Genomic DNA, 18082 nt, shown 5'->3' with positions numbered 1-18082 from the left:
GGTGTAATGATGATTTTGGGATAAAATGTGTAGAAAGGTTTGGGTAAAAAAATATAGTATTTTTAGACAAAGAGGACAATGGGACAAATGAGCTATGTTGGGCTCAAGGAGAGAAATGACAGCTTTGGGTGGTTGGGACAGGCTGGGTTGTGGGCTGTGGCAGGTGTGCTAGGAAGGGGAAAATTGGGCTTGGGCGTGGCAAGGAAGCTGGGGCAACTGCTGGCATTGGGCTTCGGTGGCAGGCCCAGGCGTTGGAAGCTGGAAGGTGCTTCGGTTGGCTGGGGGAAATGGTTCAGCTAACAGACTGGCTGAAGACACGGGAGCTGAACAGAAGGCCAGGCATTGGGCCTGGTGGTTGGCGCTGGGCAGGAGGAAGCTTGGCTTCATGAGGTGCTGAACGTGGGCCTGGGCTTGGGAGGAGCTGAGGAGCTGCATTTCATAAATGCCACAATTTTTCCTTCTTTTTCTTACTTTTCAAGAGCCTAAAAATACAACATATCTCCTATAAAAAAACATAAATTAAATTAAAACTAAATATTTTCAATAATCAAATATACAACATAAGTACTATGAAAATATTAATTAAAACTTAATTTATATTTAATATTTAAGTTCAATAATACAACATTTTTTTTACCTCAAATTAAACAACAATAATTCAAATAATTAACTATAACATTTTACAACAAAATGACTATAAAAACATATAAAAATATATAAAATCAAAATAAACTCAATAAATTCAAAATTACTTAAAAACTTAACAAATCAATGAAAAACTCAAGAATTAAGCAATAATTAGCACATAAAATGTGGTAAAATAACTCTATTTTGTAGAGTTATCACTTACCCAATATTGTAAATAACTTTGAATTCCATATTAATTTTACCATATTTCCTTGAACAGTACACATTTTTGGACTCCAAATTACCATATTGTCATTCATTTTTATAGTCACATCACTACTATTTTTCCATCCGGTTTAGATAACCAGTTGCACAATGACATCACTACTATTTTTCCATCCGGTTTAGATAACTAGTTGCACAGTTACATCACTATTATTTTTCCATCTGGTTTAGATAACCAGTTGCATCAGGTAAAAACTTTAAAAATTAAAAACACCAAAAATGTTGATAGCTTGACACTTGGCAAAACATTTGAGCCCCACATGTTGGACTAAATCCTCTAAGGGACTAAATAATTCTCTCTCTCTATATATATATATATATAAATATTGCTAAAACCACATCTAAATAGTACTGTCATAATGAGGCAAAGTAACGGAACATTAAATTATGTACGGTTTGGTTAGGTGTCATTTTTTAGAAGTTCTACTGCTGAATTCTTCAATTTGTTTTTTAATTAAAAAATGGCTTATTTTCAGCAACAGTCCCCGTTTTTTACACTTTGTAACACTTAGGTCTCAAAAGTTGATTTCATATCAGTTAGGTCTCTAACATTTTCAAATCGTATTATTTAGGTCCCTAAATGCTATTTTTGTTTATTTTTTCTTTGAAAATACATAAAAACTATAAAATAAATGGTGAATCATTCTTAAAATATTTGGACATTTAATTTATGACAATAACAAATATGACACGAGAAAAAAAATATTTTCATGGCATTTTAAAAATATTTAATATTTTTATAAATTAAATTAATGTTTTGTTAAAAAAAATATTCTTACCTACATTGTTATTTTATAACTAATATTCATAACTATGTTATCTCGATTATCCTGATATTATCAATTTTTATTATTTTATGCTTTTTTATCATACATTCTTTTTAAAACTTAATGATAGTGTATATAAAGTTATTTATATATATGATTAGTTATAAATTGCATTATAAAAAAAATAAATATGTACATTATAAATATTGATAATCTCGTGATAGTTCAGCTATTAATATTAAAAATTTATAAGTAATTTTTTAATGAAAAACTAATTTAATTTATAAACCCATTAAATATTTTTAAAATGTCATGAAAATATATTTATTTTCAATGTCATGTTTGGTATTGTTATAAATTAAGTGGTCTAATTTTTTTAAAATTGATTCACCATTTTTTATATTTTATTTATGTATTTTGAAAGAAAAAAGAAATAAAAATATTATTTAGGGACCTAAATGATATGAATTAAAAAGATTGGAGACCTAAATGATACAAAATCAATTTTTAAAACCTATATGTCATAAAGTATAAAGATAGGGACTGCAACTAAAAAAACCAAATCACTAAATTGCAATGAAGATACACTACTAAATGTCGATGTTGAGCAAAAATATAACACCAAATCATTTCCCACGGCTTGGGACTTGTCATTTATGGTAGTTTTGAGTCCCATGACAAAGACACCACATGGTAGTTTTTCATTGGTTTCTTAGTAAAAGGTCCATTTGGCTCCAGAGTAAAGAGCTCCCTCTCCCTCTTTCTCAATATTCAAATTGTTCTACCAAAATAGTCATGCAAATTACACTTTGAGTTGCAATGCAAGGACTGATTCTACTCTAAATAACCCTTTCCAAAGTTACCAAAAGCAAAATGTGATATATAAATTAATTTGTGAAATAGTATGTTGAGTTGATCAGGTATGTCTTCGGACAACAAATTTACAATCCAAAATTTTATCTACTTAGGAGATGCAACATGGAAAGGAGACATTCAAATACCGTCTAATGTTCTCTATTCTTTTATACAATTCAATTTATTGTCATGATTTTGGTTTTCTTTTCTTCATATGCCATCAATGTTACAAGTCAAAATATAGCACACCAAATTTACATTTATCAGTCTTCTTGCCTAGGAGGACTCCTACCACTTGCATCACCACTTCCATCAGAAAGTTGAATCCATAAGCCTCGATTTCTTTCACCACAATTTTCCCATGTTTGCCCCCTCACACTGAGATCATTTGCATCGTCGTTTTCAGAAAACCGAGCCCAAACACTTTGACTCTTCCCTTCTCCACTGCGTCCCTCTTCACATCCTGCAACTGTCTTCAGGAGCTCAGACTGCAACAATGGGCAGCTTTCCTTGAGATACTCAAAACCATCCGACTCCATCACAGCTGCATCAAACAGGGTAATCAGAAACAAAATGTAAAGCTTTCAGTTTTAGGACTCAAAACTAAAATACAAAAACAACCTTAAGTTCCTCTCTTGATTCCTGGGTTTTCAATACCTTCAGGATCTCCTGAAGAGCAAAAAATTAAAATTAACAGAATGTGTTTCAAATGGTTAAACATCAGTCCGTGTTTACCAAAGTCAAGTTCAACCCTTAAGAACTTTCAATGAAAAATTCAGGATGATTATAGTTTACCCTTTTGTGTGTGCGTGCTTGTATGTGGGTAAACAAAGAGATACGACACAAACAAACAAACAAACAAACAAAGAATCTGCCACAAAAAAAAGGACAGGGCAGGGCAGGGCAGGACACTAAGAAAACAAAGAGAAACAGGATAAGAGATCCTCTCTCTAACTCATCCATAATGAGGGGGAGGGGACGTCCATACCCCTTTGCAGCAAAGACCAAAGAAGAAAATGAAAATTTCACCCTTCTCCAAGAGATCCTTCACTCTTCATCTCATAAAAAAATATATATATATTACAATTTTATCTCTATTGCCAAATTATACAAACTCTGACAGAACCAACAGAAAATAAGTCTGCACAATATCTGGGAATAATTTAAAATAAATTTCACCTTCCAACCCAAATTTTAGAATCCAAAGTCTTGTCACTACATTTTACACTCCACATACCAAGATGGAGATAAGGTAAGGCAACACAAGGTTTTCTCCTTGGCATCAATTCACAAGTGCTTATCTTACCATGAGCTTGAAGCCAAGCAAACACCTGAATATTTATAAGAACCTTAGCCCCATTCAAATAAACCAAAGAAGGGGAAATATAATATATAAAGTAATGAAATTTCAATAAGTGAATGACAAAAAGGTTTCTAAATTTTTGAACCTAAAAAACCAAGTAACCTGTCCACATTCCTAATTAGAAATACCTAACCTTAGCCCCTCCTCAGCAAAGAAAATTAGAAATGTTCCATAACCTTCCTATCATAGGCAACCCAAACGATTAACCAAAGTATCAAAATTTCTGTTTCACCGTGTTAATTCTCATCAAACTACTTCTTCAAGATGATCTGCATCCTGAACCAATTACTGAAGGATTCCAAATCTACACTGAGAAACTTATCTTCAAAATCTTCACCAATGTCAGCCCAAAGCACTTAATGTGCCATACACCATCAAAAAGCTGATAAATTTCTAAATCGTTACTGCAATACCAAAACTTCAGGCCACTTGCAGGGTAACATTATAAAACAGTTCACCCAGATCAATGAAATGGCTGATGAAATCATTCAGAGGCTATGTCAATAGTAACACAGTACACAAAATGTTCTAGAAAAAGGCTGTCTGCGTAATAATGTCTTAGAAGAGAAGAACAATATACAATAATTCTACTTTTGGATTAGAGAGGTTTTGGTGTTCGATTGACTCATTATCTCTTTTACAAAGAGCGCACGAACCTGGAAACAAAAAAATGTATGGTTTTCTCTTCTGCATAACATGTTCACCTTTTTCCACATAAACCTGCCGAAAGAACACTTTAACTTAAGGAGGTGCACTGACTTTTCACAGAGAATAAGCCCAAGGGGGTGATACAGCTCCTGAAACAATTCTAAGATTCTCAAAGGCAGATTTACAAGATGTTAGCTGTATATATTAGTTGTTTATATTAGCTGTAAATTAGCAATAAATTAGGACTAATTAGTTTCCTATTCTCTCATAATTTCCTAGAATAGCTTCCCTAGTTTGTATATAAATATATGTTTATTTCTCATTGAAATAGAAGTGAATACAATTCTCTTCACCTCTTGTTACACAAAGAGAATGTCTCTCACCTATCCCCCTTCCATACTCTACAGTCTTCCACCAGATTACACAACCTTCTAGTCCCCACCCTTTCTAGTAGTCGGATAACCTCTAGCACCTCCCAATCATTTAAATTTTTAGAAAAGTGAAAACTCCAGTTATTCCCTTCCCCTTGAAGATAGCACCGATTGAATCAAACATCGATTAAGCAGCGAATATACGTTTCCAAACATCGATTAAGCACCTCAGTTTGGCCATCCATTTGTGGATGGTAGGCTGAGCTATGCTTAAGCATTGTTCCAGCAACTTGAATAACTCTTTCCAAAAAAGGCCGTGAAAATTTTTATCCCTATTCGACACAATGGATCTTGGGATGCCATGTAGTTTGATCACTTCCTTAACGAAAACTGAAGCGACAGTAGCTGCTGTATAGGGGTGCCGAAGAGGGACAAAATGCCCATATTTTGATAGGCGATCAACAACAACGAGTATGGGGAGTCAAATCCATTAGATTTCAGAAGGCCCTTGATAAAATCCATTGAAATATCATCCCATACTTGCTCCGTTATAGGGAGGGGCAGTAGCAAACCAGCCGGGGACTGAGCCAAATATTCATTTTGCTGACACACGTGACATTCAGCGACAAACTTCTGTATATCTCTCCTCATTCCTTGCCAATAGAGGTCCGCAACCACCCTTTGAAATGTTCGAAAATCCCCTGCATGACCTCCCACGCTACTGTCATGATATTCTTGCAATAACAGAGGTATGAAAGGTGAAGAAGAGGGAATAACCAACCTGCCCTTAAATTTCAAACACCCTTGAGCAAAGGAGTAACCAGAGCACGACTCCCTGCCTGTAGCTGCTGAATTATTTTGGACAGCATAGGATCAGTAGCAACATGGTTCTTCAAATCTGAAATAGAAATCAGGTTGGGAATTGAAATGGCTTGGCACTCTACCACCTAAGGAACCCTTGATAGTGCATCAGCAGCTTTGTTCTCAAGGCCCAGTCGGTACTGTATTTGGAAATCATATCCCAGTAATTTCATTAGCCACTTCTGGTGTTCTGTTGCTACCACTCGTTGTTCAAGTAAATACGGTAGACTCTGTTGATCTGTCCGAACAATGAATTGGCATCCCAACAAATAAGGACGCCATTTTTGTATAGCTAACACCATTGCCATTAGCTCCCACTCATTTACTGATTTACAACGAGCCTGGGTGATAAAGTCTTGCTGAAATAAGCTATCAGACACTACTGTTGCATCAAAACAGCTCCAAGACCCATACCTGATGCATCAGTTTCTACTACAAATGGAGCTGAAAAATTGGGCAAGGCAAGAATTGGGACTTTGTACATGGACTTCTTCATCATGAGGAATGCTTCTTGTGCCTCCTTGCTCCAGCTAAACGCATCCTTTTTTAATTGGTCTGTCAACGGTCGTGCCAACTGCCCATACCCTCTAACAAATTTCCTATAATAGCCAGTAAGGCCGAGAAACCCCGGTAGCTCCTTAATAGTCTTCGATACTGGCCATTGGGACATTGCTGCCAATTTGATTGGGTCAGCTGAAACCCCTTCCGCTGAAATGATGTGGCCCAAGTATTCAAGTTTCAGATGTGCAAATAAACATTTCTTCTTATTTGCATATAACTGATGTTGGCTTAGACGATTTAGGACCATTGCTGAGTGCTCCATGGAGGCGCTATAGAGGAGAATGTTATAAAAAAAACTAGTACAAATTTTCGCAAAGAATCACAAAATATGTCGTTCATCAAGGCTTGAAAGGTGGCTGGTGCGTTGGTAAGACCAAATGGCATCACCAAAAATTCGTAGTGCCCTTCGTTTGTTCGAAAAGTCAGTCTTTTCTACATCCTTTGCTGCCACCCTTATTTGGTGGTACCAAGATTTAAGGTCCAATTTAGAGAAGACTTGTGCCCCGTAGAGTTCATCAAGTAGCTTGTCAATGACTAGGATGAGAAATTTATCAGCAACGGTCTCTCTGTAGAGAGCTCTATAGTCCACACAAAATCTCAAACTTCCATCTTTTTTCTTCACCAAGAGCACCGAGCTAGAAAAAGGACTTGTGCTCGGCTACACTATTCCTGCTTGCAACATTTCTGCCAATAACCTCTATCTCATCCTTTTGTATCTGTGCGTACCGACAGGGTCGAACAGAGATTGGACCTACCTTCAACGTAATTTGATGTTCATTGGATCGCGTTGGAGGCAATCCCACTGGCATGTGAAAAACCGAATCATGCTGTAACAATTCCACAACCTCTAGTGACACCTTGGTCAGAATGGTAACTTGGTTGACTGCTAAGGCCCCAAACTGAATCCAATAACCCTGCCCTTCTTGCTGGACTGAGTGAATCAAAGCCTTCAGCGAGATTTGAGATTTACACAAACTGGGATCACCTTGTAGTGTAATCCAAGAACCCCCTAATTCAAATTTCATCACCATCGTTCTCCAATTTACCTGCATATTCCCCAACGTTCCCAACCACTAAATTCCCAAAATTGCATCGGCACCGCCCAGTTCCAATGGTAAGAAGTCTGTTACCACTCGTAAAGACCCCAAATCCAGTTCAACATCAGCACAAATACCCTTTGTTCGGACCCTGCCACCAGTCCCCAATAACACTCCATAGGTTGTGGTTGCTGTAATGGGAAGTTGAGCTGCCTCCACCAACTCCTTGGAGATAAAATTCTGCGTTGCCCCACTATCGATGAGCACTGTCACTGGGTGCTTCGCTATTGTGCCTGATATATTCATTGTGTGGGCCAAAGAGATGCCTACTAAGGAATTTAGTGACAACATAGCCAATTGCTCCTCGGATACTGTCTCGATGCTCGAATCAGGACCGGGGGGGGGGGGGGAGTCTTGGTTTTCCGACCCATATATGCTCTCTATGAAACTTTGTCACATTTAAAACAGACCCCTCAGTTCTTCTTGTCCTGCTATTCCGCCTCGGTCAATCTTCTCGTCATAGATATGTTCGTTTGGGTCCTTGTCGTGTGTCCTCTACTCCAAGTCCCCAGAATTGCCTATAAAAGCCATCTTCGAACTCCTCGACAAAGTGGTCATGGGCGTGTATCGTGGTATGGCAAGTGGGTTGGGAGTAGCCCTAACGTTGCCTCCTTTCTGATGAAGGCCCAACCCTAGCAAATGATGGCCTTCCTCAATCCTTTGGCTGTTTCCATTATGTGGGCCAGGCCCGTTAGTTGCAACACGTGTAGTGGTCCTTTGATCTCCTACTTCAGACCTTTGATGAAGCTTCCCTCAAGGATATGCTCAAGAACTCCAACCACCCTAGACGCCAGGGCTTCCCATTAAATCTGGTATGCCCTCACTATCATCTCCTGCCTAGCCGATAGTAGCTCCTCCACCATGGATCCCACCAGTACTATTTTTTTTAAAAAAAGAGACAAAGGTCAAAAAGGCTGACCTCCTCTCAAAAAATTGAGAACCCTCACTTATGGCGGAGAAATACCGTGGTTACAAATAAAACAACAAAACAAAACAAAAAAAAACCACAACAAACCCCACCCCCAGAAATTGCCCCAATCTCTAATAAGGTCATAGAAGGCAACCCCACAAAACATTTGTTTCTATATACCCAAGTAGCCACCCAAAATTTTATCTTATCCCAAATAGTCTCTACAGAAATGGAAGTATCTTCGAATAGTCTGTTATTTCTCTGTAGCCATAAGGCCCAAAAAGTTGCCAACACAGTAGTTTGCCAAAGACGTGAAACCCACTTGCCGCCCCCTAACCTAGTGAGAAACAATTGAGAACAGTTAGAGGGCATACACCAAAGAATACCAAACTCAACTAAGACTTTTCCCCACACTTCTCTTGAAAAATGACACTCCAAGAATAAATGACTAGTTGATTCCCCTGCCTGCTTACAACAAACGCACCAACCAGGGGACAAACAATGATAGGGTCTTCTTCTTTGCAAGTTGTCATGAACATTTAGTTTATCTTTGAAAACCAACCAATTGAACACTTTAACTCTCGAGGGACAGACACTTTTCCACAAAGACTTTCCCCACTCCCGAACTGAGCCCAACTGAGCATAACTTAACCTCCAAAAGGCCGATTTGCAAGAGAATACTTCATTAACGTCAGGTGTCCAAGCCCTCCGATCTTCTAAAACTACTGGCAAAGCCACCCTCTCTAACAAAAGTAATAACTGAGAGAGACTGGTGACCTCCCTATCGAACAGGTTCCTTCTAAAACGCAGATCCCATCCCTGTGTTTGGGAGCCCGACTCCCCTCCGAAAACCACCAAATCCTTAATCAAACAGTTGCTGGACGTTGAAATCAAAAACAAATCTAGGAACTGATTCTTTAAAGGAGCACCGTTAATCCAAATATCTTCCCAAAAGCGGATTCGATCCCCCTTCCCCACCTTGAAACTAACCAGCTAAAGATATTCCTCACAAAGAGAAGAAATATCTTTCCACGGGCCACGAACAGACAACCTCCCCCCTCTACCAGTGTCCCAAAAACCTTCATCCCCCCATACCTACCCAGCACCACTCTATGCCACAAGGTGTTCTTTTCCAGCGAAAAACACCACAGCCACTTCATGAGAAAAACCTTATTTCTTGCGGCCAAATTGCCAATACCAAGGCCCCCGTGATCCCGAGATTTACAAACTTCTTTCCAAGAGACCAAATGATTCGACTTAGAATGATCCGCACCTTCCCAGAGAAAGTCCCGCATCAACTTTTCCAACACTTCTACCACCCCTCTAGGAATACGAAAAAGCGACAAATAATACACCAGAATAGAAGTAAGAACCGATTGAATTAGTGTCAATCTGCCTCCCCTAGAAAGGAAAGCACACTTCCACCCATCCAACCGCTTAGCACAACTCGAAACCACGGGCTCCCAAAATCCTTTGTTGCGAGGGGAAGCCCCCAAAGGTAGACCCAAATACTTCGTAGGCCACTGACCCACCTCACACCCAATCTCCCTAGCACGAAGCTTCACTATTTCCTCCTCCAAGTTAATCCCTAACAACTGGCACTTCTGCAAATTAATAGAAAGTCCAGAAACAACACTAAAAACTTTTAGAATATCCAACAGAGCTGACAGAGACTCATTATCATCCACAAAAAAAATCGTATCGTCTGCGAACTAAAGATGGCTGACTTCCACCAAATCTTTCCCTACTTTGAAACCTCGCAACGCCGAGACGCTCTTGGCCTTATCCACCATCCTACCCAAAACATCATCCACCAAGGTAAACAAGAAAGGTGAGAGGGGGTCCCCTTGGCGAAGACCTCTAGAACCCTTAAATTTCCCCCTCGGTCTCCCATTTAAAAACACGGAGAAGGAAGTAGAAGACAAACACCCAAGAATCCACTTCCTTCAAACTACACCAAAACTTTTCTTTTCCAGAACGAATCCCAGGAAATCCCAATCTACACAATCGTAAGCTTTAGCAAAATCAATTTTGAAAACCCAACCCTTCTTGCCTTTACTCCGATACTCCTCCACTGCCTCATTAGCCACCAACACAGTATCCAAGATCTGCCTGCCCTCTACAAAAGCTCCTTGAGTCTCAGCTATTGTATCAAAGAGAACTCCTCTAAGACGTCCAGCCAGCACCTTTGAAATAATTTTGTAGAGACTAGTAACCAAACTAATTGGCCTGAAAGCTCACACCCGACAACTATCCAACTTCTTCGGAATCAGGCATATGTATGTTTCATTGGTCCTCCGATGAATAACCCCATCCTTAAAGAAACCATCGAACACTACTTGGAGATCACTCTTAACCGTATCCCAATTATCCTGATAGAATGCCAAAGAGAATCCATCAGGACCCGAAGCCTTGGACCCATCGCAATTGAAAACTGATTGACGAATTTCCTCTTATGAGAACGACCTCTGTAGGAGAGAGGACAAGAAAGAGGGAATAGGCTCTCAAGAAATACCTTCGACACCACTCCACCTCCTAGGGACCGAAGAATACGAGGAGTAAAAATCAACAATTGCCTTTTCAATATCCGCATCTTTGTCAAGGATAGTTCCATCCTCTTGCTCAATTCTAGAGATGAAATTCCTAGCTTTACGAGCGCTAAGGATACTATGAAAGGGCTTGGAATTAGAATCTCCTTGTTTAGCCCATTGACATTTCGACTTAAACCAAACTCCTCTCTCCTCTTCAAAGACAACTTGTTGCCATTCTTCCTTAATCTTCCTTCGCTCCAAAAGAAGTTGATCATTCCACTGACCACCTTCCTCTAATCTATCCAACTTGAACATCCTTCTTTCCAAGGAGTGTTTAAGCAAAGATCTTGATCTAAAAACCTCCCTACTCCACCCCTTAACTTTATCTTTAACCAAAGAAAGTTTTTCCATGAACCCATATCCTGGCCACCCCATCATCTTAGACGAGTTCCACCATTTCTGACAAAACACCTTGAAATCCTTATGCTCAAGCCAGAAATTATCAAATATGAATGGACTGGGACCCCACGAAGGAAGGTTGGAATCTAACACAATAGGGCAGTGATCTGAGACAATGCGAACCAACACTTCCTGGCGAATGAAAGGATAAAACTCAGTCCATAAGGGCAAAAATAAAAATCTATCAAGCCTACTACAAATAGGCCTCTGTCTGAAATTAGACCATGTGAAACGACCATTATGGAGCTTAGGATCCACCAAGTTCATCTCCCTGATCAACGCATCAAAATTCTTCATACTTCTAGTATTGGACACGTTCAGTTTCTCATCTCCTCTCCTAACCACATTAAAATCTCCCCCCAGACACCAATGACTGCCACAAATGACTTGTAGACCTGCCAACTCATCCCAAAAACTATCCCGTTTACCATAAGCCACAGGCCCATAAACACCGGAAAACCACCAAGGGTTCTTACCCTCAGCTTCAATACGAATGGAAACGGTGAACTCCCCTACCAAGGAATCCGAAACAGAAACACTACGAGTATCCCAAACCACTAACGTCCCGCTTGATCTACCCATTGCCTGCTGAAAAATCCAAGCTTTAAATCTGGACCTCCAAATACTCCCTATAAAACTCCCGTCTATTTTAACCTTTTTCACCTCTTGAAGCACAATAAGGTCAGGATTGACCTTGCAAATGGTTTATTTTATCGCCCTCCGCTTCTCTTTATTACCACTACCCCTTACATTCCATAATAAAAGCTTCATGAGAATTTTCGACACCCAATTATTCTCCTATTCTCATAATTCACATTAAACTCAGGTTTTTTAAGTTCACGTGCACTCTTTTTAGGCAAAGAGGAAGGGCTTCCTTTTAGCCCGCCGGTACTACTCGAAATCGCATCAACAGCAGGTGCTTCAACATGGCCCAAGAAGTGATTGGTCGCCTTTGATGTTCCCACTAGAACCAAGTCAGGTGATCCCCTTCTAGCCCGATAATGGCCACCTCCAGCATATGAGCCTCCGTGAGCCGATTCAGCAGAAAATATCGTTCCACTCGAAATATCCAGCCATCGGAGCTCTCTCCTGAAAACAATGGCAGCTCCATCTGTGGCAGTCTGATATCCCGTCCCCCTTGCGAATCCATCAAAGGTAATGGAGAACCTGTCGACATCACCGGAGGAGGGGGGTCGTCGCTGGTTCACCCATCGGCATCCGAGATGAAGAATTGTCGCCATTGACTGCCTTACGATATCGATCTTCCATCTCACTCGTTCGACCAACTCCTGTGCGATTGGAAGCTTGTAGTAGATGAGTAATGTGACCAATAAGGTAATCAACCTTCTCCAACCCTGGAATCCTCTGTGTATCCACTCGAAGTGAGTCCAATTCTTGAGGAAAATGGTGCACCTCTGCTCAGATCTCAGACATCTCCCGTTGAAGCTCTAATTGTACATCCTCCAACTTCTCCTCCATCATTTCCACTTGACCATTTCCCTTGGGTCCCATGGAAGGTCTGTGCTCTTATACCACTTTGGTACGTTATCACAGAAATATCAAGCTAAAACAATCAAACAGTAAACTCAATCAGCTCAACAACCAGCCTTTTCATTGAAATACCAAGAATTCGAGAGCTTGATTCTCTCCAATTACAATAAACTTTCAGAAAAAAATGGACACCCTCTCAATACTATCCAAACACTACTTATTCTAAGGCTCACAGGCTATACCGTGTACCCATAACACCCCACAATACCCCACTCTAACTAACTCTGCTCATTCTTTGCTGACTTGTCATTCTTTTTCCTGTTACCCCTCCTGGCATACACGTGGGTCAAGGGTGGCCTATCATGTTACCATCACCCGCCTTTGCCCATTGAAACTTTGTTGTAAGCCTCAGAGCTTGTTTATTTTCGAACACCATCTGATACCAATCTCCTTTCAACTTCTCTCTTCTTTCAAAATCTGGTTCCAATTACCTCCATATTCCATGCTATTCAAGTCCTGTATTATTTTTTCCATTGCTTGTTTTATCCCTTTCTTGTTCCCCATAATTTCTCTACTCCACTACCTCAAATTTTCCTTGACATATGTCAATTTCTGCATAAATCTGAACCCATTCCACCCTGAAACCCTCACTTCACTCCACCATCTATCTAACAAAGTCATTTTTTAAGACTTTTGTTTCAGCCAAATATTATCAAAACAAAAAGAAGGCCCCCAATTCAGTGGTATTGTGCCCAACACCAATGGTCAATGATATGAAATAGCTCTAACCTCCATAGTTTGTCTTGCAAACTGAAAAAATTTCAGCCCACCAATTAGAAAAAAGAAACATGCCCAGCCTACAACAAATGGGAACTACTCTAAAATTGGACCAAGTAAACAACCCATTATTGAATGGAAGGTCATGCAGGGATAGTTCATTTATCGAAGTATCAAAACTCTTCATACTTCTATGTTTGTGCTGCTATTAAACTTCTCTCTAATAGTCCTAACCACGTTGAAGTCTCCTTCCAAACACCACCTATCTCCACAGACACTACTTAACCCAGCCAACTCATCCCAAAACCACTCTCTACCATGATATGTACTCGGTACAAACCAGAAAACCACCATTTTACTCCATGTTCCTCCTCAATTTGTATCAAAATCGAGACCATCACCCAAAAGCGAGTGCTTTGATACCAAGTGATTTCACCTTAGTGAATTGAGAAACCAGAGTGATCTTTATTGATACCAAGTACAGATAAAAATAGGTTCCAAGATTGAGACCCTTGGATATCTCCAACAAGAGTTACACTCTTTACACTAAAAATAATATGAAAAACCCCCCTAGACCTCTTTAGGTTCTAACCAATGTTTAAAGTACCGCTTTTATGCCTCAAGGCTTTTTGTTCTTGTGAGGCGAGGCGTACGCCTCAAGGCGCATTGAGGCGTAAGCCTCAGACATTTAATTAAAAAAATATTTTTAGAACATATAAAGTAAAATGAATGTGTCTTATAAAACTCAAACATAGAATAAAAAATGTCATAAAACTCAAACATAAATATCTCATAAATTATCTAAATTTCTAAAATAATGTTAACTTAGCTTTTTTGGCCTATTTAGATCAGTTGTGTTTTAATTTGAGTTTGGGCATTTTTGGGCATAAAAAAGCCTATTACGAAAATACACCCCTGAGGCATACGCCTCTCTCAACTTTCGCCTCAGCCGCCCCAACTCAGCGCCTCACTACAATGAGGCATACGCCTCACCTCTGCTAAGCAAGGCACACGCCTTCATGCGTTTTTTTTCCGCCTCAAAACCGCCTTTTTAAACATGGGTTCTAACTATAACCATTCTAACTATCTAGGACTAATTGAAATGATACCAACATCATAACCAAAAGAACATCAGCTTAATAAGACACTATACTAACTATAAAAGCCAAGTCATCAAAATTCGTCCTAAGAGTTGATTAAGCCCATATAGCCTTCTTGCGCCTACAGTATGTTAGGCGAATTGGAAGTCTAAGTCTAACACATACATATATCGTTCCAAACTAGATAGAGACTACATCATGATAATTAGAGACAAAACAAAGTATAGCATACCAAGTAGGTTTTCAGCAGCAAATTTCAGGCAAAGGGATTTCAGATCTGTCGCATTGTAGCGGTCAGCCAAAGCCAGGATATTGGCAACAGACCTCACAGATATATCCTTGCAGAGAACAGATTCACACATCAATCTCAGTCTTGGTAGACCATATTTGTCTGCTGCAGCTAACAACTTTGCAGCTAATGTGCCTGATGAAGACGGCATGGAAGATGAACTAGAATCTAGGGATTCCACATCTTCCATTAGTGTGTCTCTATATATGAAATGAAGCAAACCCTGCTCGAGAAAAATGAAAGTGACTTGATTGAATAAGGGAAAATTGGCACACATATGCTTCTACAAAATGCAAGCCTATTTTTATTAGCAACAAACTTACAATTTTTATGCAAAATGTCACAAAAACCAATTGTAGAAAATACCTTAAAAACAATGGGTTCCATATCTGCGATAACTATTTCAGAATTATCCTCTTCCATCCTATCAAAAAACTCTTCTTCAAATACATGAGAACGAGCAGCCATTACCAGCTTGTGTGCATGAAATTTCACCCCAGATACATTGAAAGTAACATCTGAACCCTCTTCATTCTCCAACAGCATACCAAAATGTGACCCAATATCAGACTGGGGGACATGTATGGACTGTAGTCTTGAACTATCTACTGCAGAAACCACAACACCGACAGTGCAATTAATTTTCAAGCAATCATCCTTAAGGTACGTTGATGATTCAAGCATAGTCCGTTTAAAAAATCGCTTGTATCCCCTAAAAAAAAAAAGTAAGTTATAATTAATTGGTACAAAAATATAAACAAGCACAAAGAAGACATCGTTCCCTGCTAAAATGGCCAAACCTTATCATATTTCTAGAGTATTTCTAAGATAATCCAACATTATAAAAAAACAACACAATTAAAACGAAAATCCACTCATCGCAAAGACAAGGCATTGTAAGTCGATTTTGGCCATGGGCAAGGCCACCCAAATTACAAAAAAAAAAAAAAAAAAAATCCTCATTTTTACATGAACGAGCCCACGGTGTAAAAGATGGGCACTCGAACGACCATCAAAATAATTTTGCCAATAAATTTAACCTTGGAAAGGACTATCTATGAACGCTAAAAATATCCGAAGAACAACGATACAAGAACTGTACATGGCATCATTTGTAGAGTTTCTATTTTCTTGTTGTTGAATACCCTAGACAGTAAGGAAATACCCAAAAGCGAAAGAAAAAAATAATTTTATATAGCTATAGCTAGGGTTTAAAGTAGACAATGAAAATGAAAACGAGAGAAGAAAAAGAGGCGCACCACATACTACCCCTGTACTTAAGTGTGTAGGGGCCGCCCTCGAGAGCACGGTCGAAGTGGCTATGGACCTTGTGCTTGGGATTGAGGCCTTGGTCAAGGAGGGTCAACTCGAAGAGAGCACGGACATCGGTGCCGTCGCTGGCCAGAGCAATGAAGACGGAGACATAGGCGGAGTTGTCTTCAGGGTTCTTGCCGTCTGGGTAGAAGTAAATGGCCCATTGGTATCCACCAACGCTGAATGTCTCGCTGGCTATGTGCTTCCCTACTCCCATACCCTTTGCCAGTGAGTAACCTTTTATTGTCAAGTTGTGTGAACCGTTCACTGTCTGCGTCACCGACAGCGACCGAGAACCCGACTTCATCTTTCCCCTTCCCTCTCTTCTTTCCAGCACTACAAACAACTATAACATACTTTTTTTTTTTACAAAAACAACTATAACATACATAAATGGTATTGGTGTATATTTTAGTTAGTTATTCAGAAATGAAAAGGCACAAATAGATTATGCCTTGTTTAGGTAACTTTCTTTTTGCGAAAGAGCTTTGAGGTTTTCAAAGTATTTGGTAAGTACAATATGAATATTACAAAATATTATATGTCAATTTTTTGTCTATGAAAATAACAATATTAATAATATTTTTTTGCAATGATAACAAATAAAAAATAATAATATAAACAAAACTAACCCATAAAAATGAATCTTTAATTTATTACATAATTATAAAAGAAAAATTAATACTTATGTTTATCTAAGTATGAGTTTAGTGCAATTTTATCACAAGTAACTCTCATTTTGCTTTAATCTCTTACTAAGTTAATATTTTGTTCATCATCATTTACAAAATCATCATTTGCTTCATCACGAGACAAAAATTCCATGTCATTAATGGTCTCCCTCTTAATAAAATTATGTAAAGTCATTGTAGTGGTAACAATAGTTACTTGTTTATAAAACTTATAATTTGACATTTGAAGCAAAATTTCTCATCGTGCTTTCCATATACCAAAACAATGTTCAATAATACTTTGTAATGATGAATGTGTTGGATTAGCTTATACAGGATCTTTATTTATTTTCATGTATATCTAATATTAAACAAATTAATACTAGATAGCCTAAAACATGTTTCTAAAATTGAATTCAAGAGAAACAAATAATAGAATATTTACAGTATACGCAGCGGAATTAAAGAGTCCTTCCTTCAGTTTCTCTAACTCTTGTATCCTCTCTGTCGCAGAGTACTATCAAGAAACTGAACCGATCTTCTATTTTCTTCACAATCTTCCAATGTATCCTTAGAACCACCTAGACTAGTGTGGGCAATTCTCAACACATGAGATAGATATAGAGAGAAGAAGAGAAAATAACAAAGAGGTTTAGAAAAGGACTTGTGTTTAGAGAGAATCTAAAACTATCATAAAATCTGACTTGTAACTTATCAAACTTATTTTTTTGACTTCTCTCTAAGCACTCCTTTTATAGACTCAATTAGGCCATTTAATTTAATTAAAAAATCAATAAAATAATAGCCATTTTGAAGCTCTAGGTCGAAATTATCATGGGCTATAGGCCCGTAAAATTTCTCATTTGATTATAAGCCTATTGGACTTAAAATCAAGGCCTGTATTATTTTCTATTGATTTAATTAATTAAATAATTATTTAAATCCTTTATCAAATTAATTATTTATAATTTGAACCTTGATTTAAATTTATTTATTAATTTAGATACCAATTTATCTTAATTAATAAATCAGCCATAATTTCTCTTTTCTTCTTAAAATTACACAACTCTGTGAAACTATCCAAAATTGACCTGGTCAACTTTGA

General features: G+C 38.5%; 1 protein-coding gene across 2 annotated transcripts; it reads right to left on the bottom strand.

Moving 5' to 3' along the window:
• Nucleotides 1-2538: 2538 nt before the first annotated feature.
• Nucleotides 2539-16736, bottom strand: LOC133823205 (BTB/POZ and MATH domain-containing protein 4-like). 2 transcript variants are annotated; one of them, XM_062255834.1, is made up of 5 exons: nt 16252-16736; nt 15359-15704; nt 14936-15215; nt 3156-3203; nt 2941-3078 (listed from the first exon to the last, which is right to left on the bottom strand). In XM_062255834.1, the coding sequence occupies exons 1-4, from the start codon at nt 16611-16613 to the stop codon at nt 3157-3159; spliced, it is 1035 nt and encodes a 344-aa protein (XP_062111818.1). In that variant the 5' UTR covers nt 16614-16736; the 3' UTR covers nt 2941-3078; nt 3156. The 2 variants fall into 2 exon arrangements, with proteins under 2 accessions (XP_062111817.1, XP_062111818.1); XM_062255833.1 differs by lacking the exon at nt 3156-3203 and having other exon boundaries at nt 2539-3078; nt 16252-16721.
• Between the last annotated feature and the right edge of the window lie 1346 nt (nt 16737-18082).

Source organism: Humulus lupulus, chromosome 3, assembly GCF_963169125.1.
Source record: "Humulus lupulus chromosome 3, drHumLupu1.1, whole genome shotgun sequence".
Classification (NCBI taxonomy): domain Eukaryota; kingdom Viridiplantae; phylum Streptophyta; class Magnoliopsida; order Rosales; family Cannabaceae; genus Humulus; species Humulus lupulus.
This window is presented reverse-complemented; position numbering and strand designations above follow the sequence as displayed.